Source organism: Myotis daubentonii, chromosome 7, assembly GCF_963259705.1.
Source record: "Myotis daubentonii chromosome 7, mMyoDau2.1, whole genome shotgun sequence".
Classification (NCBI taxonomy): domain Eukaryota; kingdom Metazoa; phylum Chordata; class Mammalia; order Chiroptera; family Vespertilionidae; genus Myotis; species Myotis daubentonii.
The window spans coordinates 87715218-87739432 of record NC_081846.1 but is presented as its reverse complement, the minus strand read 5'-3'; the positions used below and the strand labels follow the sequence as shown (position 1 = coordinate 87739432).

Genomic DNA, 24215 nt, shown 5'->3' with positions numbered 1-24215 from the left:
AGATAGAGAGTTAGAAACATTGATTCAGCTGCCTCCTTCACACTCCCTACTGGGGGTGTGCCCGCAACAAAAGTGCATGTCCTTGACCGGAATTGAACCTGGGACCCTTCAGTCCACAGGCTGACACTCTATCCACTGAGCCAAACCGGTTAGGGCTTTTTTCCCTTTTTAATCAGTTTTCTTTTTACTGGTCAGAGCAAGTTCAGAAATTTGCCTGTTGATGACTGTGCTGACTGACAAGAAGTGTCTTTCTGGTCCTCATTCCAGTGGGGGAGGGAGAACATGTGGGCCCTGAATTGTACCGAGTTCAGAATCAGACAGAGAGGGCTCCTCGAGCGGTGCCCCCGAGCCTTCGTCTCCGTGTCCCAGGGCTTTCCCAGGCTGTGCGGCTGCTGCAGAGCCGACAGCAGAGCCTTGAGCCTGGGTGAGGAGGGGAGGGGCAGAGGGGGCCCTGGGAGGCCTGTAGCTCAATGTCATTCCTCTGTTTGTTGCAGCAACATGACTGGGCAGTGATGTTTAGAAAAGCCACAGACAGTTGTGAGAAAAAGGCAGCAGTAAATATTACAAAGTGTCTTGTCATAAGTTTCCATGTCTGAAATTTTGGAATCATTATGGGCCTTTTAAAAAATTATTTTTAAAAATCTCTTAATTTTTATCATCTAGCTCCTGAGATAAGAAGAAATAGGTACTATCATTATTAGGAGACAAAGATGATTTTGAATCAGTGCTTGGATGATCTAAATTTAAAATTCAGACAGTACATTTAAATTTTGGCAACTTCATTATTATAGTAATTGAGAAAAATATATATTCTTTGGAGGTTATTTATTACACACATCGAGCAGTCTTTCTAACATTTATGACTAATTAGAAAAATGTTTTTTGTGATGAACCAAAAGCTCAACTATTGGACAAAAGTTTATTTCCAGGACAGCCTTCAGTGTTGTGTTCAGTAACTTTGGGAATTTGAAAAGGAAGCATTTATGTAGTCTGTTATACTGCGCAGGAGAAAGTTTATGACTAGATGTTGAACTTGTATGACAAATAAATACACTAATTTTTTTTAGCTACTATATTTAGAAAATTTGTTTATTCATATTTTTTTCTGAAATAAGTAATTTCAAGTGAAGAGTTACCATGTTTGAGTGACCTGTGTGGGTACTAATAACTTACGGATAGTTTCAGAGAATAGACGATCACATGTTATTAAGTATAGTCAGAGGCCGGCATAACTATTGGCGACTTCAAGGTTACACAATAGAAACTGTGGAGCCTTGTCTGCTTTTCCGAGAGAGGAACCTAGGTCTTAGTCTTACTGAGAACTAAACCATTTGGTATTATTGTACTTATACCCAAGAATTCTGAAGTGTAAGTGGTTGGCTTTTTTTTTTTTTACACAATGCAAAAATATGTATGTTTGCATGTAGAAGTAAAAGAGTGTTACGAGTGTTTATCTTTAAAATATGTAAGGAAAGTTACTCTTTTTGGGAGAGTATTTGTAGGTAGCAAAATTTACAACTGATCAATTTCCCAAATTTTGATTCTGTCAAAATGCTACCTGTGAGTAGAAGTTGGTTTAATTGTGCCCCTGAGCAATGAGTCGTAAAATAGATCTGTATGCAAAATGTCCCAATATGATGACAGTTGAGATTTACCTAGGAACCTTTTAATTTTTATACCCTCTAAACCAGTGGTTCTCAACCTGTGGGTCGTGACCCCTTTGGCGGTCCAATGACCCTTTCACAGGGGTCGCCTAAGACCATCCTGCATATCAGATATTTACATTACGATTCATAACAGTATCAACATTACAGTTATGAAGTAGCAACGAAAATAATTTTATGGTTGGGTTACAACATGAGGAACTGTATTTAAAGGGCCAGAAGGTTGAGAACCACTGCTTTAAATTGAGAATTGCTTCAGACTTGAAACATATGGGGGACAAAAAACAAAACACCCTACTGTATGAAGCTAACTGGAAATTTAAAATTACCTTAAGCTAAATGGGATATGGGAAAACCACGCCTGCAAATTAAACCAGGTGCACAGGTTCCGTTTCCTGATTTGAGGGCTTTTGTGGAAGAATGGCAGTGTGATTGGAAAACACCTCAGCTGCGCTGTTAGAAAGCCAGAGACGCGGACGCTCTCTCTTTACTCCATGAAAGCCAAAGACTACACTCCTCTTACAAGTCTTTGTTTTCCTCTGGGTCTGCTTTTCTCTGGGTAGATGTATTTGTCGATGTGCTTGTCCCTCCCTGCAGAATATTTTTTGTTGTACAGTTGTCTAATATCTCTTATTTCTATTTCTCTTACTTACTGTGACTTTCTTTCATATCTACTTCTGTCTGTCATAATACAATACAATACGAATGAATGAATGTGAATATGTCATTAACAAGTCAATACAGAACTGAAGACTATTTTTTCTATTTGATGCATTTATTGAGTAGGCTTTGTTTTTCCTAAAGACCACAGACTGTTTTATATAGACTATAAAACGTACACAGGCACTTCACAGTAATAGCACCAAATTAATAAAATGAAAAAACAATGTCTATAAAGGAAATAAATATCTGAGTACAGCGTAGTAGAGGCCCTTTAAACTCTGCCCCAAAGAAGGATTTTAAGGATGCCCTGAGGGCTCAGTTACTAATGTGAGTCCCTAGGGCAGGCAGGAAATGAGCCCTTGACTTCACCAGGTGAGTATCATGAGTTGGCATGTAGTCAGCTTGGCCGAGGTGCTATAGACCATTGAGAAAGTGAAGGTGCTGTGGATCCATGAGGAAGTGGAGGTGTGTGGATCCATGAGGAAGTGGAGGTGTGTGGGTCCATGAGGAAGTGGAGGTGTGTGGGTCCATGAGGAAGTGGAGGTGTGTGGGTCCATGAGGAAGTGGAGGTGTGTGGGTCCATGAGGAAGTGGAGGTGTGTGGGTCCATGAGGAAGTGGAGGTGTGTGGGTCCATGAGGAAGTGGAGGTGTGTGGGTCCATGAGGAAGTGGAGGTGTGTGGGTCCATGAGGAAGTGGAGGTGTGTGGGTCCATGAGGAAGTGGAGGTGTGTGGGTCCATGAGGAAGTGGAGGTGCTGTGGGTCCATGAGGAAGTGGAGGTGCTGTGGATCCATGAGGAAGTGGAGGTGTGTGGGTCCATGGGTCCATTAGGAAGTGGAGGTGTGTGGATCCATGAGGAAGTGGAGGTGTGTGGGTCCATGAGGAAGTGGAGGTGTGTGGGTCCATGAGGAAGTGGACTGGGAAAGACCCTTCATCCTCTCTTGACCTTGTCCTAGGCCAGTGATGGCGAACGTATGACACGCGTGTCGGAGGTGACACGCGAACTCATTTTTTTGGTTGATTTTTCTTTGTTAAATGGCATTTAAATATATAAAATAAATATCAAAAATATAAATCTTTGTTTTACTATGGTTGCAAATATCAGAAAATTTTTATATGTGACCTGGCATCAGAGTTAATTTAGGGATTTTCAAAGTGCTGACACGCCGAGCTCAAAAGGTTCGCCATCACTCTCCTAGGCAGAGGAAGAGAATACCTTCCCTGACTTGTTAGAAGCTCTCTTGTCATGCAAGTTGTTTCAGTCTTCCTTCCCTGTGGTGTCTGGGAAATCCCACGCTGATGAATAAAGTGATCTGGGATGGTAGCCCCCAAGGGTGCCTGACAAGAACAAACATTGAACTTTTACAGAGGAAGCCACTCTCAACCTGGTTCCTTGGGATCCCCACAGATTTAATAGGGTGGGGCAAAAGTAGGGTTACAGTTGTGAGTATGCAAAACAGTTTATTGTATTGATTGTATTATTTTCCATATGAACAGCTTTAGACTACTTTTGCCTGCTCTGTATGCCAAATAGGAGTTCATAGTTCAAAATTGTGTAACCAGACAACCAAGGGGTCCGGGCTGCCTGTCACTACTCGAGCCAATTCAGCAGAGACAGGGTTGAATCATATCTGAGCATCTATTCCAGTCCTGCCAGCAGTGTGGGAGAGCAGCAGGTCCCCCACAGAAATCTGCTCTGCCCTCCCATCAGCCAGCTGCTTATATTGGGTAGAAGGACAAGGTTATGTGCGGAAGTAGGAATTACAGGCATGGAAAGTGGGCACAGGATAATCATCACAGGTTACAAGTCATGCGGGCTGAGGAGGGAGTGGGCAGGGACCAGATTACAGGTACTAGGGGAAGGGGCTTGTGAAGAGCAGGTGCCTCCAGGACTAGGTGCCACGAGGTTGTAAGTCTTTTCATAATGATAGGGCAGTTCTTGGGAGGATGACAAACTATTCCGATGTTAGCTCCCATATCCCAGGGCGTACAACTCTCAGTGAGTGTAGAATGTGCTTTCTCTAATCAGAACAGAACCATCATGGTTAACAGAGCATGATTAATATTTCTTATAATTGTAGCTGGTCCCCAATGTATTCTATTTCTGCCTCTAACATTTACATCTGTAATGAGTTAGAGGTAGCAGAGAGAAAGAAAAGCATACCCTTGTACTTGTAAGGCTCTTTTATATAATACAAAGTAGCTGTATTTAAGTGTTTAAAAAAAATAAGTAACTTGCATTTTTAGCAGTCTGCAGGATTTATTAGTGTGATTGATCCTGCCAGTTGAGAACACATCACTAATCGGAATAAAGGTAGGGGAAGTCACACATCTCCAAAGCAAAAGCAGGAACCTCAGGAGGTAAGGGGCAAAGCTGGCTGCACCCTGGGGAATGTGGAGGCCTGGGCATTTGCTGTGATGACTGATGAGGATATGGAGGACAAGAAGCACCTCGAAACCCACCCAAGACCTACACTGTCAGTGATAAACAAGAAGTTAACTGTTAAACTGGAGCAGATGAGAGGGAATTTTGCCATTCTTAACCTTCATACGAGGGTAGAGGACTCCCTTCAGAATTTACAGCTGCCTTTGTGGTGTGAAAACCCAAATAGATAATCATTTTAAAGTAGCTGTGGATTGCTGGTGTCCATAGAACTAGCAAAAGCAAACAGATCCTCGTTGGAAGAATTCAATTGCAGTCTAGATCTTGACATGGTTGTTTAGCCCAGCTTTTATAAGCACTGATGCCCTCATCACACTTAGGAGAAGGATCCTCTTATTCTCAGAAGATGCAGGCAAAGCATTAAAAATTCAACACACGTTTTTGACAGCAATTCTTAGCAATTAGGAATAGAAGTGTTTTTTTTCAACCTGTTGAAATATCAAACTTTTTGTGAAATTTCAGAGTTATTCTTTTTTTAAAATGTGGCTCAAGGCTATGGAGCCTGCTGCCATGCTTTCCTTTACTGTTGCAGCCCATGTCCAGGACAGCAGGGTAAAAGCAGGGAAATGAAAGGGCAGTTATTTGAAGCGAAAAACCTGAGTCTTATTTGTAGATGACATTCTGTTTAGATAGCCCCAGATAATCGTGTAAATTAATAGAATTAATAAGAGTTTAGCAAGGTTGCTGTTTAAGACCAAATATAAATAATAATTATGAACTTATTTGTCAGTAAGTTTAAGTATAATAAATTTATTGTGCATAAGGCACCTTTTAATAAGTCTATAAAAATTTAGTAAGATATTTTGGGAAAAATATAAAACTTTATTGAAAGACATTGAAGAGAGTGAAATTCAGAAAACATTAGTGAGTAGGAAGATCATTGTCAGAAAGCTGTCTTTCCCCCCAAAATGCCACATAATGCCAGTCAATATTTTAATTGTTTTTTTCTCACCCAAAGGTGTTTTTGTTGATTTTAGAGAGAGAGGCAGGGAGAGAGGCAGAGAAAACATGGATGTGAGAGAGAAATAGCGATTGGTTGCTTCCTGTATGCACTCCGACTGGGGGGTCAAACCCACATCTTTTTGGTGTATGGGATGACGCTCCAACTAGCAGAGCCACCCAGCCAGGGCTCGGTCTTCTCATTGTATCTTCACATGCATAATGAGGAGAGCAGAGGGCCTTAGGGAAAAGTGGGTTTATTTCCCCTACCAATGGGCAAGACTTTTGTTAAAAGCTCATCACAACGTGGTGATGTTGCATGCTATGGACACATGGACTGTTGGGACAGAATGGACAGCTGAGGAACTGACACATCTGCATTACTGTAAGTATTGGTAGATGTTGGAGATGGCTTTGTAGATCAGTAAGAAAGAGGTTGAGTAAATTGATTTGGACGTAGGTTAGTCATATGGAAAAAATGAAATGGATCTCTCCTTTACCTTCTACAGAAAAATCAGTTCCATAAGTGACCTCACCAAAAAAATGTTGAGCAAAACACTAAGTTTTGGGAAAATATATACCCTATGGTATAATTAAAACTATTTAAAATATAAAAAATAATGCCATATAATTTTTCAGTTATGCAACTGAGAAAATATTATTGAAAATATTATTGAGAAGAAAACATTGAAAGGATAAAGAAATACGAGAGAATGGCGAACACTGGATTTAGGATTCTATTACCAAATGTAGAGGATATAGGGACATAAGCAAAGAAGATTTTTGTTTTATAAGTTGAATGGGTATGGCTGTTTATTTAAAAAATCTGTGATTTAAACCTTTTATGATAAATTTAAAGTAAAAAATTAAATTCTGTCGTTTTCATGTTGATGTTGCCTTGGTGACTGCCTTGATTTAGCTTGGTGATTTCCATGGGGAAGTAAAAACTCCTCACTCATAGGCCAGCAAGGCAGGCAGGCACAGGTATCCAAACTAATAGTGTGATCTTGGACAAATTAATTATTCCCCATTTCTCTGTTCCCTCATCTGTAAACTGGGTTCACACATGTACACTCTTAGTATAATATATGGTATAGCTCTTAATTTTACTGTAGGTTCTAGAATTTGTGTAAGTCTTTCCTTAAACTGCTATGAAGTCATTAATTTTAGTTTTAATTTTTTTAATGCAGTGCTTTCTTTTATTGCTCCTTACCTCACTTTTTTGAAACTTTTTCAAGCCTTATGATTTGTTTTTCTGTGTACTTTTCTGCAGGTTTTCTCAGATGATGAAGTATAAATTATTTGTTTAAATATATTTTTATTGATTTCGGAGAGGAAGGGAGAGAGAGAGAGATAGAAACATCAATGATGAGAGAGAATCATTGATTGGCTGCCTCCTACACGCCCCCTACTGGGGATCAAACCGCAAACGTGGCATATGCTGTGACCTGATTCCATAGGTCAACACTCAGCCATTGAGTCATGCCAGCTGGATTACAACATTATATTATTTTTAGGTCATTGTTTTTCTAGGACCTAGGTACTCCTAAGATTTATTCTTTCTTAATTATTTTTAAATTACAGTTTACATGCAATATTATTTTGTATTACTTTCAGGTGCTAATTTTAATCATTTGCAACCTAGAAATTTATGGGCATACATACTTTAAATAGAATGTTAATGCTACATATCAAAACACATTTATTCCCCAGGGTGTTGTAGTTTTTGTTGATTGCTGAATATTTTGCATTTGTTCCTTTTTTCTATTGTATTTTTCTTAAGACAACAGCTAATATTTTCTGATTCTGGACATTTGACAGATTTCTAGCCAATAAAAAAGAATTTAACTGAAAAATTTTTGATAAAAAAATTCTCCAATAAATATCACCTCCTCATCTGAAAATATAATATGCTAAAATAATTGAAACAGAGGAACCTGATAGGTTCATGACTCACTCTCAGGAGTTCCTAACTTTTAAAAAGTTGATTTGAGAGACAGTCAGACATTGACTGTTGTTCCACTTATTGATGCATTCATTGGGTATGTCTTGTATGTGCCCCGGCCAGGGATCAAACCCACAACCTTGGCATATCAGGACAACACTCCAACCAACCGAGCAACCCGGCCAGCGTCCGTTATGTATTTTTAGAATTTGTGTGTACAGACCATAGGCTTGTGTGTGCTGCTAGGAAAACATGTCAGGACCCCGGGTGGGGAAGACCTGCTTCCCCTCTCTGTGGCCCAGTCAGTGCCCTCGGTCATGTGTGGGCTGTTTGCTTGTGTAGGTTGCACTGACTGAAAACCTATGGAAACACTGTTTTTGCTGTATTCTCCAGGTCGGATTCGTACGAGAAGGCAGAACTCCGGGAGTACCACCAATGTCGCCTCTATACCTTCTGATAATCGAGGCCGCAGTCGCGCTAAAGTGGTTTCACAGTCCCAGCGTAAGAAATCTATTTTATGCTCTCTGTTAACTAGGTTTTCTTCAACAGCCCATTCTCATTGACTTCAGGGGGAAAAATACTGTGAGTAATCTTGATGTTTCTTGGGTAAGCTTACAAAATGGGAGTATTCAAGTGTACTTTTGTCTCCTGTCCAGGTGATTTAAATTTTTTATCATTCCTCATTAAACATTAAATGTGCTTTCTCTTCCTCTCCTCAAGTCTCTCTAGTTGAACATGCCCCCTTGTTCTATTGGTAGGCAGTCCTCCTGTCATACCTAGGAGCCGTACCTGGAGAGAGGCCGGGTACCGCGAGGTCCTCTTTCCAGTGCTCATAAGTAAATCCATTGAAAGCTCTGCCCTTTAACCTTCTGTTCTAACACCGCCGCCCGCTCCTGTCTCCGCGCCAGCGTGGGCTCTTGCTTGCACGGCTGCCTGCCTCCATGCTTGCTTCTCTGTATATGTTGAGTCCCTTAGTATGTTAGCCTGACACGTGAAAGCAGACGTAGAAGGAATGAATGCGTCCCTGGGATCACCCCTGGTGTCTCACTTTGAGCCGCCTGCCCCCTCTCTGCATGTGGAGTGGAGCTGGGTGTCGGTCTCCTGGGCCCGGGGAGTAGAGGCCCTCCCCTTCCCAGGAGCTGCCCTGCTCTCTCCACACAGCGCTCTGCAGCGTCTCCAGTGCAGAGAGCGCTGGGTCTGTGGCCGGACCCTCGGTTCTCTCCTCGTATTTAGGATGCCTTCTCGGCAGCTTCTGCCTTTAGGTACTTCTCCATATCCCTTTGATGCTATGGTCCTTACGTTAAACTGGCTTATACTTTTCTGGAAAGAAAGTGCAAGGTTAGTTGTATTGCTGCCTTTGGAGAGTTGACAGAACCCAGGCTTATCTGGCACAGAAGTCCCTTTTCCTACTCGATACCACACCACACCACACACCACACACCACACACCGCACACACCACACCACACCACACCACACCACACACACCACACCACACCACACCGCACACACCACACCACACCACACCGCACACACCACACCACACCACACCGCACACACCACACCACACCACACCGCACACACCACACCACACCACACCACACCACACCACACACACCACACCACACCACACCGCACACACCACACCACACCACACCGCACACACCACACCACACCACACCGCACACACCACACCACACCACACCGCACACACCACACCACACACACCACACCACACCACACCGCACACACCACACCACACCATACCACACCACACCGCACACACCACACCACACCACACCGCACACACCACACCACACCACACCACACCACACCACACCACACCACACCACACCGCACACACCACACCACACCACACCACACCACACCACACCGCACACACCACACCACACCACACCACACCACACCGCACACACCACACCACACCACACCACACCACACCACACCGCACACACCACACCACACCACACCACACCGCACACACCACACCACACCACACCACACCGCACACACCACACACACCACACACCACACCACACCACACACACCACACCACACCACACCGCACACACCACACCACACCACACCACACCACACCGCACACACCACACACACCACAATTCGTAAAGTATAGCCCAGAAGCTTCTACAGCCTCAGGGACAGTACCCCGGCTCTGTTATTCTGTTGAGCCCTAGTGTTGCCTGGAGCCACAAGCAGATCTAATACTCTGGTCATGGTCTCTTTCAGCTTCAATATGTTGACATTGAGTTGAATAAAAAATGTCTAACCCTTTAGCTGTGTAGCACTAGTTCCTTTCTTAGAGAGTGAGGGTCGAACGGAGTTTTACGTTTCTTCTTTCATGTCTGGCGTGTATTGGCATTGGCCTCTGCCGGGTCCCTGCCCCTCGCTGGTCCTCTGCTTAGAGGTGGTGAGGATGAAAGTCCCTCCGGAGTGGTGTTGAGGGGGATGCTGAGCCTTAACTCAGTCTTACAAAAACACTACACTCTCCCTGCCTTCGGGCTCCACCTTAAAAACTTCATTTTACTCCACCCACTGCAGGAGACAACAGCAACAAGTGATCAAGCCTGGGTCTTAAACTCATAAATAGAAATTAAATATTTTTAAAAAATAATTTTGATAGGAAGAAAACATGACCATATATATATGTGTGTATATATATATATATATATATATATATATATATATATATATATATATTACAAATGTAGATATACTAGCATTCAGAGTCCTGATTTAATAGTATGTAGATTTTATTGATATTAGATTTAGGGCTCTTAACAGTTCACATATTTTAAATATTTGAAGATTTAAATATTGAGGCTTTAAATCTTAGAGGATTAATGTTACATATTTGAGGATTGGCATCAGGCACTCTGGTGAACTGTTAGTAGCTCTTTTTAATTCATCGCTGCTTATCGAGCACTCCTGGTGGTGAGCCCTGTGTTGGTGGTAGCGATGCACAGATACGTCACTTCCTCAGGTTGCTGGGAGCCAGAGAGCAGATGTGCTCCCAGAAGGGCAGCGCTTTCTTACTCTTCTCTGCACCCTTACGTCGGGCACTGTGCCTGGCATACTGTGGGTTTGTAAGTGTTCCATGTACGGACAAGAAACAAATGCTAAACAGTGTGACATATAAAATCAACATGAGTACAAAGTAGACTAGGAGGATTAAGAACTAGAAAGAGATAGTTTGTGAACAAAGACATGTGTTTGCATGCTGACCTCTGTATTGTGTTATTGTCTTTTAATCCACTTCTTGCCTGTTCTTTGGTCTGCTCTCATAATCAAGGATCCAGATCTGCTAATCCTGCTGGTGGTAAGCCATTTCTCTTCTTGTTTGTTTGTTGTTTTGTTCGTTCTCTCTCACCCATGTTCCTTGCACAATATTAATTTTTATATTATGAGCTTAATTAATCTTTCTGCATTTTTTCTGTATGTTAAAATCCAAAATTTGAAATAGATTTTCTTTTTCCTTTTACATAGCTTAATGGTTTATGTGTATGCTCAAATTTTATGGGCAAAATTAATGGATCATGAGGTGGGTTCTTCATGGTAATGTGTACTTGTGATTTTTGCAATGAATTTCACTTTAAATTATAGTTAAATCATTATAGAGTACTAATTTTTGTGAGTATGCACCTTAATGATTCATTTGAATGGTGTGTGTTTGTGTGTGTGTGTGTGTGTGTGTGTGTGTGTGTGTGTAATTTCCAGTTAAGTGTTTTTTGAAGGTTCTACCTTTGGCTCATCCTTACTCTGGTAAATAATAATGTGCACTTTGTTTTAGAATTTTATTGCCTTCTGTACTTAAGCAGATGATCTAAGTAAATTACTGCCATTTGGGTGTGTTGATAATTTTGACCCTAAGAAATTGTTATTTAGGTATCTAGTCACTTAGCCATAATAAAAATTACTAAGCATATCATTTGTTTTTATTTTATAATTTATTGCATACATCTCAGAGAATGTGATCTGTATGGCTGCTACTTTTGTAGGTTTTTGAGATTTCCTTTGAGGCTTAGTATACAGTTGGTTTTTGTAGTATATGTGTAAAGGTGAAAAAGGTGTATTCCGTTTGTTGAGTTACACTTGTGTCTGTGGAAAGTGTTTATACATGTCTGTATAATTTTGACTACTCTGACAATTTCTGTGAGGTATGTTATTTTTTTAGTGGTTATTAGTCTTTCTGAGTGGTATATTAATAATTAGGACTTTTTCAATTTCTTCCTGTATTTTTAGTTTTATGTTTTATATTACAAAGCTATGTTATTTGGAGCATAAAGGTTCATGATTATTATATCTTCATGGACAATTTGTTTATCAATATAATATATCCTCTGTTCTTTTTTTAATGCTGTGTTTTACTCTATTTTGTTGTTTTAGGTATGTTGTTTCTTATAAACAACATACATTTAATTTTTATTTTATTTTTTTAAAGCCAATCCAAACATCTTTGTCTTTTAATAGGTGAATTTAATCTAGCCACATTTATTTTTTTAAGATTTTAAAAAAATATATTTTTATTGATTTCAGAAAGGAAGAAGGAGGGAGAGAGAGATAGAAACATCAATGATGAGAGAGAATCATTGATTAGCTGCCTCCTGCACGCCCCCCCACTCCCCCACTGGGTATCGAGCCCGCAACCCAGGCATGTGCCCTTGACCAGAATTAAACCTGGGACCCTTCACTCCGCTCTACCCACTAAGCCAAACCGGCTAGGGCATAGCCACATTTATTATGATTACTGATATATTTGAGCTTAGTCCTACCATCTTATTTTGTGATTTTTATTTATCATGTTTCTATTTATTTCTTCCCCTTCTCCCTTTTCTTCACATTGTTAAATTAATAGAGTTCTCTTGAATCCATTTTCTATAACAACTGTTTAAAAAATTTTTGTTAACATTTATACTTTTCCAGCAGTTATACTTAAAAATTGTGACATACCAACTGTCACAGAAAAAAAGAACAAAACACTAAAGAAATGCCATTGAGATTATTTCTAGAAATTTCCTGTGGAACAGGGAGGCTATTTGTACTCATCCTGCTTTTTGAATCAGAAGTTTTGCAGTTATTTTTGTAGCACAGCACCAGTAACTGTCCATGTATATTCTTTTATGATACTTTAATATTCTTTCATGCTCCTAATGTTTAAAAAAAATTAGTACTAACACCAACTACAAAGCTATTTTTATATTTGATCCAAATTAATGTATAAACTGGTTTCTGAAATACTATCATTTATTCCCTGATTACATCCATTATTCAATTTTGTTTTGCTTCATTTTTAGCTGGCAGCCGGTCAAGTTCTCCAGGGAAATTGTTGGGAAGCGGTTATAGTGGCCTTGCTGGGGGTTCCTCAAGAGGCCCGCCGGTGACACTCCCTTCAGAAAAACGAAGCAAGATTCCCAGAAGTCAGGGATGTAGCCGAGAAACAAGTCCAAACCGAATAGGATTAGGTAAGGATTCTCCAAGACCCTGGAGCACCATTTCCAACTTGGTCAGAATTTTTATCATAATCCAATACCTTTTTCTAATGTGGCAAATAGAGCTTTGTTTTTGAATTGAGGATGCCATTTTGCCTGTGTTAAAAAGACATTTGTGCTTTTTATAGATTATGGCATGTTCAGGTTTCAGTTATAACTGAAAGGTGTGTGGGGCTTACCATTTCAGATTGATGAGGAGAATTGTGTCGTTGTGGGTTTTCGTTTTTTGCAAAATATTAGAATTGGGGGAATGGGCAGGGTTTTCTACTGTACCCGTAGAAGCAATGTTGCTTTTCACTTTTCTTTCACTGATTAGCACTAAGTAGCTATTAACCTAAATTTTCAAAAGCAGTTTGTAAGGGCCACATTTATTTTGATTCTGATCTTCTCTAACCTAATTGGTGAAAATAGTCAAAAATATATATACTTACTTTTGCCATAGTATTGTTCAAACATAAAATCCAGGACTAGATGGAAATGAAGTATGTAGTTTTTGTGTTGTAGTATCAAGTTTCATTGTAATAGCGTATAGACCTTTTACCTCTATTGAAATCTAATTGTACACTGCTTTTTAATATAAAAGGTAGTAGTCTGTTGTACTATATTATGCAAAATGTATGTTCAAACTCTGTCTTTACCTGCTTTCTAAAGGTAAAAATCTGTTAATGTGAAATCAGTGCTATATTTTTAGCCTATGGGCTATGCTTCTTATTCATTTATCTCCGGAACAACTTTTACTTGAATGTTACTGTGATGTGCAGTGCACTTAGTTAGACTTCAGGAATGGACGTCAATGAAATAGATTGAACTTCTGACTTCAAATAGCTTGCGGTCTTAGAGGTGAAAATGTGTAGAGTATAACAAATAGGATGACTTGGCCCTCTGGGATCCTTCGGCTCGTTTCCCGTGGCGTGGAAGTCCTCAGAATTCCATAGTACTTGCTACCACTGCACCAAGATGTCTGGCTGAGTTTCTGCTCAGTCACAGTTTTACTTGAAAGCAAGAATTGTCCTAGAAAAGGAGTGTCTACCCCATATCTTCCATAGTTCCTGCTAGGAGAGGTTCCCCAGAGTAGAACCTGCTGTGGTGAAGTATAAGGTGGGGAGATGAGGAGAAAGGTGCTGTAGGGCAGAGAGGAGCATGTGCAGAGCAGTCAGACAAGCAGGAGCATAGTGCATCCTGGGTAACACAAGTAATTCATACTTGGCTACAATAAAGGAAGTTGGTTAGGGTCGGGTGGGAGATGAGGGCAGAGGGGCTCTTAGCATCCAGCTCATGAAAGTCCTTGAAACCTACCTGAGCTAAGAGAAGGCAGAGGCAGAGATGTAAGAAGTAGAATGCATAGGATTTGGTTTGACTAACATTTCCAAAACAGGTGAGAAATGTAACCAAGCAGTGGTTAGTTAATTAGTTAATTGTACATAATGTCAACATAAAGTGGCATTACATAGCATGCTGCCTGAGCTGACAAGTTATTTGGATCCAGTAATAACAAGTAATGTGGATAAAATTAGAGAAAATAGTCATGGCTGGAATATATAAATTTCAGAGTTGATTAACATATGTGTGTTTGGATCTGGTTTTGTTTGGAAAATGCATTTGATTTCAAATCTGGGTGTGAGGATTTAAGCTGGTTTTTTTCCATAGTTAATTAAATTCATAGGATGTTTTGGCAATCCAGATTAGAGTCATACTTTTAAATTAGGGGTGGGGGAGATTTTACTTTATTTATTAAGGATGCCGTTTTTACCTTCTTGAAATTGGAAAATAAATCAACTTTAGTCCTCTAACATAACTTTAGGACCTGATATTCCATGGTCTTAACTATGAAGTTTGTGTTATGGATAGTTGAAAAGACCACATTTAATAAGCTTTTAAGAGAGGTACTATGAAACATCATCCATCAGTAAGAACTAAATAGGAGCCCACTTCCTTCTGAAGAGTTTTTATTAAAACATTATTTTGAAGCAAATTATTTCCTTGATGCTCCCTCCTGTGGATCATCATGGGGATCAGTTAGTTATATGTCAAGCTTTGAGGTCATACATATAATTCTGAATAAAATAGGTATTTTATTTAAATATCTGCACATTGGGAGAATAAGAACATACACACAGATATAAAGATCCATATATGAATAAAATGTACCTTCCCATTTCTGCCTGTGATAATCTTAGAGATTCCAGTTCATAGGATGTCAGATATATTAGCATTTTTTTCAGTAATAGATTGTATACTTCTGTGATCATTTAGTATATACTGGGTATATGCCTGTGTATCTAAATATTTTGTTTATTACATAGCAACTTTGAATATAAATATTCAAAATAAGAGGGATCATCTTTTAAGAATATTTTGTATAATTCCCAGACTAATTAGTAATTTTAATTATAGCTAAGGTAGGCTTATAATTTGCATTGAGAATTGCTTTTAGTTATCTAAAAATCATGTTTGGTTCAGCTATATTTTTTTTGCTTGAAGTAATATTTCTTAAGTAAATTTTCTTTTCTCATCTGTGATCAAAATGATACCCAAGCTCTTTTTCATTAGTATTTACTTAAGCAAAATAGGATGCAATTCCAGTAAAATAGCAAAGAACCCAAATAAAACCCTGATACCATGCCTTTTCTTGGCAATTTGTTCCTTCATAAACTATTCAACCAAAATAGAAGAATATACTATTTGTGAATTATTTCATTTTTGTCTTTTGTCCTATTTTTGATTAATAATAAAGTCACATAAGTAGCTGACATTCATAGCAATTCTATTTTAGAAGTTTGCCTTTGTTTTTTTTCTTCTCCTGCTCTTCTATTAAAAAGGCTAAAAGAAAGATTTGAATTTTTGCAGTTTACATTCTGTGGGTATATGTTTAAAATGCTTTTACATTCTCTGCTTTAAAATAGTTTGAAAGAATTAAAAATTAATAATTAACTTCCAGCAGTTAAATTAGACTACTGTGAGCAAGACTAAAACATAATAATATCTAGACTAGGGAGATAGTTTATGTCTTAATTTCTGGTACTTTTCATTATTCCTTTTGTACTCCTTAAGTTCTGGTAGAATTCTTCCTTAAAAGGCAAAGGTCAGGATTACCCTTAAAACACTATAAAGGTGGAATAAAGCGTCGCTCAGGAAATGAAAACCAATCAAATAGTTTCTCAAGGCTTCCCAGCAATTCGTGTGAGCACAGGACGCCGGAGCTGCCTAAGAACGCCTCTTCAGAGCGTTCAGATAGCAAGCATGTTGATCACTTCTTCCTCTGCGGGCCTTCTCCTCCCTGTGCTCCCATGGAATGTCCCCTTTGGGCACTCGATACAGAGGCAAGTTGATTGGGTGTATTGTTTTTGGTTTTTACCACCTAATTAATTAGTCCTCGTAAAAATGATTTATTTATGTACTTATTTTAAATCCTTCTTATAGATTGGTCTCTGGAGGAGGTATTATAAGTGTTTTAAATTATCCAACATTTAAACTGTTGATGTCACCACTAAAGGTGCTTTAATGAGGTTTGGAGCAACCATATGGGAAGATTTTTACAAAATCGTAAACGGGATTCTTCTGTGTTACTACTAGCCCTATGTTAAAGGAGCCAGGCAACATGGATGCGCGAAGGAACTTCTACTAGGAGGCTAAACCTTACTAAGAATTGTGCATATTGTTTCCGATTATATCTATCCCTTTATTGTCTTCACGAAGCAGGGAAAGCAGATTTCCCATTGCTGCAGCATGTATGTTAGTTTAAAGGAGGGAGTGAGAGCTGGGTAGAACTTCAGAAGTAATTGGGCGAGAACTCTTAAGAATATGCTGAGCTAAGCATGACATATGTTAAAAACTATCGGGACTGTTTTTATTACTTTTGACTATGAGTTTTGGAGTAGGCAGTGCAGCAGACAAGATGTTCATGTGTGCCTTTCCTCAGGGAGCCAGAAGTATTACCATGTGTGCCTCACCTCACAGTACCGTGCTCTTTAAATGCCAGCTTTCTCCCTAGCCTTCCTAAGGGGAGCGCAGTGGCCGGGCCAGTGAGTGAGCGTGGCACTGTGAGGTCGCTGCATGAATTGGATGTGTGTCGATCCTCTGAGCGTAAGCAGTGCTGCTTTGTAGGTTCTGTGCAACTTGTCATATATTGGCGGTGTCAGCGGATACTCCCTAGTTGTTGTTTTTTAAGAGTTTAGCACCTGCTGGTTTTGCCCTCACTGTAGGAGCTATTCAGAATGTTTTCAAACATTGCTGATTACATACTGCTACTTTGAGTGGAAACTCAGTGCGCCATGTCACTGGCAAGATGAAGGAGAATTTAGGAATTACTAGAGACTTCCAGATGCAGCTGTTTTGACTGTTGCTTAGATTGCATTCCTGTGCTCGCCACTGCAGCCCTGAGCTGTTGGACACCACTCACTCAGCGTTCGGGTCTGATGGAACTCTAGCCCCGAGGAAGACCACAGTCGGAAGTTGGTTGCTTTTCTACCTTTGTAGTCTTTACCGAGGGCTTCACAGTTCTGGTTTGTAAGGTATTCTTGTTGTGGTTTGGCCATACAGTAAACATACCTTTGCTTTAAAATAAATAGGTTATGCTCATTGATGCATTAATCTGAAAATAGCCATGTTTTTATATCAGTGGATCAAGTTTATTTTTTCCAAAATTTCTAAAGAAGGCATTTCTACCCAGTTGAGAAGAATAGACCCTCTCAAGATGGAGATCTTTGTTGTCCCCATCCACTGTGACATTGGTGGTTATACGCCTGCAATATGTCAGGGTGCTTCCAAATACTTTTCCAGTACTGTATTTCTGTTTTCTCAAAATAAAATGAAAAATAAGGGCATAATGATCTTTTCTGTGATTTTATAGCCAAGTTATATTAGAAACCTTAAGCTGTTTATGTGATTGTGTTTTCAGTGTTTTATAATGTGAGTATAATAACATTATCTGTAGATAATCATAAAGTAATTGGCCGTTTTCAGGTCAGTGGAGGGATCTCATGGTGCAGAGACTGGGCTATCAGTCCATCACTATCAGACTGTGTAAGGCCGGAGAGGTGAAGGTGCTTGAGTAAGGACCGCAGGCCGAGTTTTGATTCCCATAGAAAAAGCAGGAATTAATGTCAGGGCCAGTAAAAAGGGACAGCAGTCCCAGCTCTTCCTCTCTGTTGGTTTCGATAGTGAAGTGTGTTTGAACGTCTCCACGCTCACTCGAGTGCACAGGCTCTCTGGCTGTCAGTCCAGGGGCTTCTCTTTGTAAAGAAGGCCGGGCTGGGAGAGGTGCGCTCTCAGTCAGTTAAGTTCACGGATGGCAGTGCCCAGGACCCTTGTTCTGTTTTTTCACCTACATTGAGAACCCAGTGCGCATGGAAATGGCTTTGGTCCTTTACCCTCCAGGGGAGAAAGAGGTTTGCCAAAGCCATAACAATGATCATTTCTAAACGACGGAGCTTTTATTTTCTGATGCCGGTTTGCTCTTTGAAAGCTTTCTTTTCATTGTTTACACGGAGGCGCTATTTTACCTTAACACCAAAATTCACAGCCTTCTGCGGCGTTGAGCATAGTGGAGTTTTGTCCAAACCTCCTGCTGTTGGCACGGCCGTCAGGAGACCTAGCAGGGTACATGCTCAGTCATCAGGACAGTGTCGTGATTACATGAATGGAATGTGACTGACATTGTGTGAGTTTTTCTGTCTTCATTAAACTTGTTCACCTTCTCTGAAACCCCTCATGCTGCACACTAGCACGGAGCAGCCGTATCCCTCGACCCAGCATGAGTCAGGGGTGCAGCCGCGATACCAGCCGTGAGAGCAGCCGAGATACAAGCCCTGCTCGGGGCTTCCCTCCACTGGGTGAGTACACGGAGGCGCTGGCTCTCGGAGCGTCCTGCCCCTGCCCCAGATGCTGCCCGGACACTGCCAGGGATGGCCTGCTTTCCCTCCTGCTGCCCCGTGGCCCTTTCTTCTTCCTCTCCTCTTCCTTAGCCACCTCTGTCGTCCCCTCTGCATGCTGAAGTTTGGAGCCTTTCCCGTTTCTCAGCATTCGAGGAAAAGCATCACTGCAGTCTGTGCTGTGACTTACGGCCCCTTAGCCGGGCAAGCTCATCCGTGTGTTCACTCTAACATAAGATGAAGCTCAGCCCAAGTTCATTGCTGCTTGAAAGTAGAGCTGATGCAGAGTTTATTCTTACTCATTGAATTTCTACAGTTTGTGTTTAATTTTGCCAGAGATTGGGCCATATGTGGTTTAATTCCAAGAAGGAAAAAAATGTAAAAACACGATCCTGTTTAGGACAGTAAATGTGCTCAGTTTCGGGATGATGACAGTAATTTAAAAAGCAGCATGAATGAAGATACTAGCCATGCTTTTGTTAACGGAGTCATTTCAAAGCTTTCATCCAAGCAATCTGAAAGCAGCTTTTTGATAAATTGCTCAGGTATATAGCTCAATGCAAAACTTCCTGATGTTGCTTGTTCGTTAGATAGTTCCATGCTTCCTGGGCTCAAGAGGCGGTTTAATGTCTGTGGCCGGATGCCATCCCAGGACAAAAAATTACAATATTTGGTCATGAGGTGGTGTAAGCACTGTGCCCAGCCACCAGCCAGGCCCCAGCTGGGGCTCTTCGTTCCCCATCCCACCCTCAGTTTTTCTTATATCCAGAATTTGTATTTTAACAGTTTCTAGGCTTCAGGAAAACAAGGGGGAAAATGTATCCATTATAGGATATTTTATTTACCTTTTCTTTTTAGCTTTAATAGTTCTGCCTTTCTCTAATATGGACATATAAATTACTTTTTTATGTAGTGCAAATTATTAATCCCCAAAGTCGTCTGTCAGCACATAAATGTTTGTGTTCTCAGTAATTGTGTCTCAGTCCTTTGTCATGTGAAGTGCTGTACAACTGCATGTTTTCCTTTTGGTAAGCCGGCAGGAATCGCTTACAACGAAGGGCCCGAGTGTTACATGGAACTCGGGGCGGCAGGGGTCTGTTATTTTCACTCGGAGTAACTGGTCTTTTAAATATAAAATGTCACAAGCATAAGGTCTTAGTAGTTGTTTTAGTGCCTTCTAATGTCATACACTGCTTCCCAATATCTTTCCCCCCCAGTCGGTATCAATAATCAAAGTCTAGATATAGTCCTTTACGACCCCTTGTCCTTTATGGAGTTCTGAGGAAGAGCAGGTAACAGATGCAGACGCCCTGCTGGGAGGAATGCGGTTTGCCTGGCGCTGTCAGCCCTTTCCCAGCAATCTGAGGGACAGATCAGATTTCCCAACCAGTCAAGGGCAGCAGTGGTGGGGTTTTTTCTGAGTGAACTGGTGATTTTTCCTTTTAAGTTAAGAATTTATTTCTGTATATCCTGCTCGCTATTTGACCTTCTAGAACAACGGTCGCCAACTGGTGGTCTGCAGACCACTGGTGGTCCATGAGGTCCGAAGGTTGGCGACCGCTGTTCTAGAAAACCGGTTACATAAGTGAACAAGTCAGTCTGTTTATTGGCCACTTTGTCTCTTAGAGGCAGTTCAGTCTTTTTATTCCATACACATCCTGGCATTTTTGTTCTTGTCCATGGATGCAGCCTGTGTAACATCTTGTGGTCTTTGGACCAGGCAGGTTGTGCTGCTCTCTTGAGGTCCCTGTCAAACCCCGAGGAGCTGAGTGAGCTAGTCTGTCTTCACTATCTTTGGCAAAGGGATCTGCTCTGTGTCTGGTGACAGCCCAGGGGGCTTAATGCATGTTGCTCCCACTGATGCAGACGACGCGGCTGCAGCTGTTTCCCTTCCGAATGGGCTCCGGCATCGGCACGTGTCTTCGGTGATGTCAGGCAGTAGTACCATCTTTTCAGATGAACTTCCATACCATGCCCGTTGCTTCCCTCCATGGGTTAAATTTGTTTATAAAACTTTGGTTACACAGGAACAACAGCGCTCGCTCACGTGTACCTGGCACCATGCTGAGCCAGTCCCTCCTGGTTCCTCAGATAGGTATCACCCTCTGTTATGGAGGGCAAAACAGGCTCAATCAAGATAAGCCACTTTCTCAAGTCACACAGCTATGCAGTGGTCTGGGTTTGAATCCAGGTCTGATTTCAAAGCTTGGTTGTTACCCTGCCTCAGTTGAAAGCAGCACATGTTTCATTTATTCTCTGAAATGTTTTAAATGCTGTCTGTGAGGCCTCTGCATGCTTAGGCAAAGGGAAGAGCTCAGCGGGCTCTGAAGATTTCCAGGCTTGGGGCTAGGACCTGGGGATTCGTCCCAGGAGGTTGCTGTCCCCAGGGGAACTTATTGCGCCCTTCAAAGAATGTGAAGGGTTCTTCTTTTTCTTACCCACTTAAACAAGCATTTCCCACCCCCTTTATAAATAAGTGAGATTGTGTGTGAGTGCCCCTTTGTATCAACTCACATGGTCAATTTTCACGTTCCAAAAAGGGTGTGGGGTGAAGGTAATTATGTGACTATATATTGGCTTTAAGTTTGCATTTTTATAACTAGATTGTTTGGGCCATTTTAATGGTATGAGTATGTATTTATATAGTTATAATGACAAGACTTAAGTGGAATTAAGGGCTCTAGCATTTGTAAATAAGACTTTGATGTAAATGGTTTCACCTTGGATTCCATTGTCTGGTATTTACTGAGATTGTGACAAAGGATTCATTACACGACAGATTTACTATAAAATATTTTATTGAAATAGAACCAAAGGACACTTTATAAGAAACATTTAGATCATGTATTCCTAAAAAGCTACTTTTAGTTTAAACTATTAAGTGATTCTGATCAACCTGTATAATGAAATGATTATTTGGCTTCAGACTAAAAAAAACATTTTGTCATCTTCCTTATTTGAGTAAAGGGACTATTTTATAATACCTGTTTTAGAGATTGCTGATTTATTTTTGTGCTTCTTGAAGAATTAGGAATTCTTAAGTTTTCTTTTTGTAAGATGATAAAAATGTGTCCTCATTGGCCAGGTAGGTAGCCTTTGCTGTTTAATACCACACACACCACCAATATGTGCATTTCATCAAGTGACATGGTCTTTAATGAGTAAATTGCACTGGAGATGTTTTGATACTTGATGACAGTGAATGCTGACATGTGTAGGACCCTGCGCCCCAGTGTGTGTGAGAAGTAGCTCTGCTCAGTATCACCGTTAAACTCAGGGGCTTTCTGGGGTGCAGTCATCATGTTCTTTTCAGAGTAATGGATAGAAGCATATTATCTTGTTTGGTTTTCCTGAGGTAAAGAAAAGCCACATATTGGATGGCACTCTGGTAAAAAAAATTCATGTTTGAATCATGTCTATGTTTCATAATTAATTGTAAAAGTCATTATCTCCACGAGGATGTAGTTAAGCATGCATTTCCTCCAATTGATGACTTAATATGCGTATTATGAATACTTACTAATGAAACAATATTTAATGTATAGATGTGCATTGGAATTCACTCTTCACTATTACTGCCACGACCAGCACCGCTACCGTGACTTTTAACCACTGTTTGTTCTGTGCCTGGCATTGTGTTTAGTGCTGCATGTATGAGCTCTTAATTCTCTTAACTCCCAAGAGGTGGGCACTGTTATCAGCTCCATTTTACAGAGGAGGAAACGGAGACACAGAGATGTTAAGTACTTACAGATCAAACCAGGATTTTGCCCCCAGTTGTATGACAGAGGCAGTATTCATACCGTGGTACTGCAAATGCCTCTCCCGGGAAGGCCATTTAAACTTAAAACTAAATTTCCAATAATTAAAAAGTAAATTCATGAATTAGGATAGCCATGCAACAGAACAACAAACGTTTGACTGGGGAGGATGGAAGTCCATTGTTGAGCCCTCTTCTTGTGATTCATTCTGTTTGTGTTCAGATGACATTATAAATTCTCTTTTGTTTTTGGTGCATGGTTACATGTGCATCACATACTGATGAGACATCTTGTGGGCTGAGTGAACCCATCCTGCTGTTCGACCCGGATTCAGACGGCGCTGGCGACTCCTGATGTTCTTCATGTTGCATATTTCATAATGGCTGGTAGAGGCTTCATGGAATAAAGGTCCACCTGGAGTCTGAATTCGTTGGTGCATAAGGAATGCCTTACAGAGGGCCTTTGAGTGCCTGTGTATTTAAGAGCTGCCTGAGAGCCAGCAGCCGTGGAATTTAGGGATTGGCCCTTGCTATCCATTCATATGTAGCACCATTTCTTTTCATGAGAAAACGTGGCCCGTGGCGGCCGTCGCTGCATTTCCTTTGGACTGTGGCATTCTGTCTCGGTACCTCTGTGTTAATCCTGTGGGTGTCACATTCCTTTTACCTGCAGCCTCTCGACGGCATTCCAGGTCCACTAGCGCTCTCTCCACTGCTGACTCTGTCGGGCAGTCAGGTGAACAAGTGCTAACTGCATGCCTCGGCTCCTCCATCTCTTCTACTTCCGCGCTCATTTTACATTCGTTTTCATCAGTGTTGGCTAGCACTTGGCATGTATGCACTTCACCACCCCCCGCCCCATGTGCTTGAATTTTTTTAAGTTGTTGAATGTTTATGGTTCTGTTAATAGGCTGTGGATGCTTTATAGCTTGTTTTGACAACATTATTTCTCCAGTGTTCGTATTTATGTTAAAACGAAGCAAAGCAAAGGCGGGGGGCACTTCTCACCCTCTTTTGCTCCCTCCCCCAGGAAAGCACCCAGACTTTAGGTATCAGAAGGGTCCCTGTGGGGAGTGGAGTATGAATATTATCCAACAGAGTCTTTCATCTCCCAAGTCTTCACTCCCAATAAAGTGATGATTATTAATGTTATTTAGTGTCACGTTCTAATTTAGAGGTACTATTTAGTTACCAAAGTAGGTCATACGTAAAACTGTAGGTATAAAAATAAGTGGATTGTCCTAACACTTTTGTGGAAAAAGAAGATCATGATTCAGATAACATAGTCAGGCCAGTGGCAGCTTTTGCAGCCTTTGGTCCCCAAGCTTTTTCCATCTCGGCCCCTTTCTGACAATACCAAAAATTCACTGGTTAGCCATTGGGGCAAAAGGAAGCGTACAGTAATA

General features: G+C 40.9%; 1 protein-coding gene across 21 annotated transcripts in view; it reads left to right on the top strand.

Annotated features, from left to right (window-relative positions):
* Positions 1-24215, top strand: part of CLASP1 (cytoplasmic linker associated protein 1) — a 279926-nt gene that overhangs the window by 154104 nt on the left and 101607 nt on the right. For 6 of the 21 annotated variants that reach the window (XM_059704721.1, XM_059704724.1, XM_059704720.1 and 3 more), the window contains 5 exons: positions 8047-8154; positions 10983-11009; positions 12985-13152; positions 18903-19010; positions 23483-23545. In XM_059704721.1, coding sequence (XP_059560704.1) covers positions 8047-8154; positions 10983-11009; positions 12985-13152; positions 18903-19010; positions 23483-23545 — 474 coding nt within the window. The remainder of the gene's footprint in view (positions 1-8046; positions 8155-10982; positions 11010-12984; positions 13153-18902; positions 19011-23482; positions 23546-24215) is intronic. The other 15 variants (XM_059704732.1, XM_059704735.1, XM_059704733.1 and 12 more) reach the window with 4 other exon arrangements.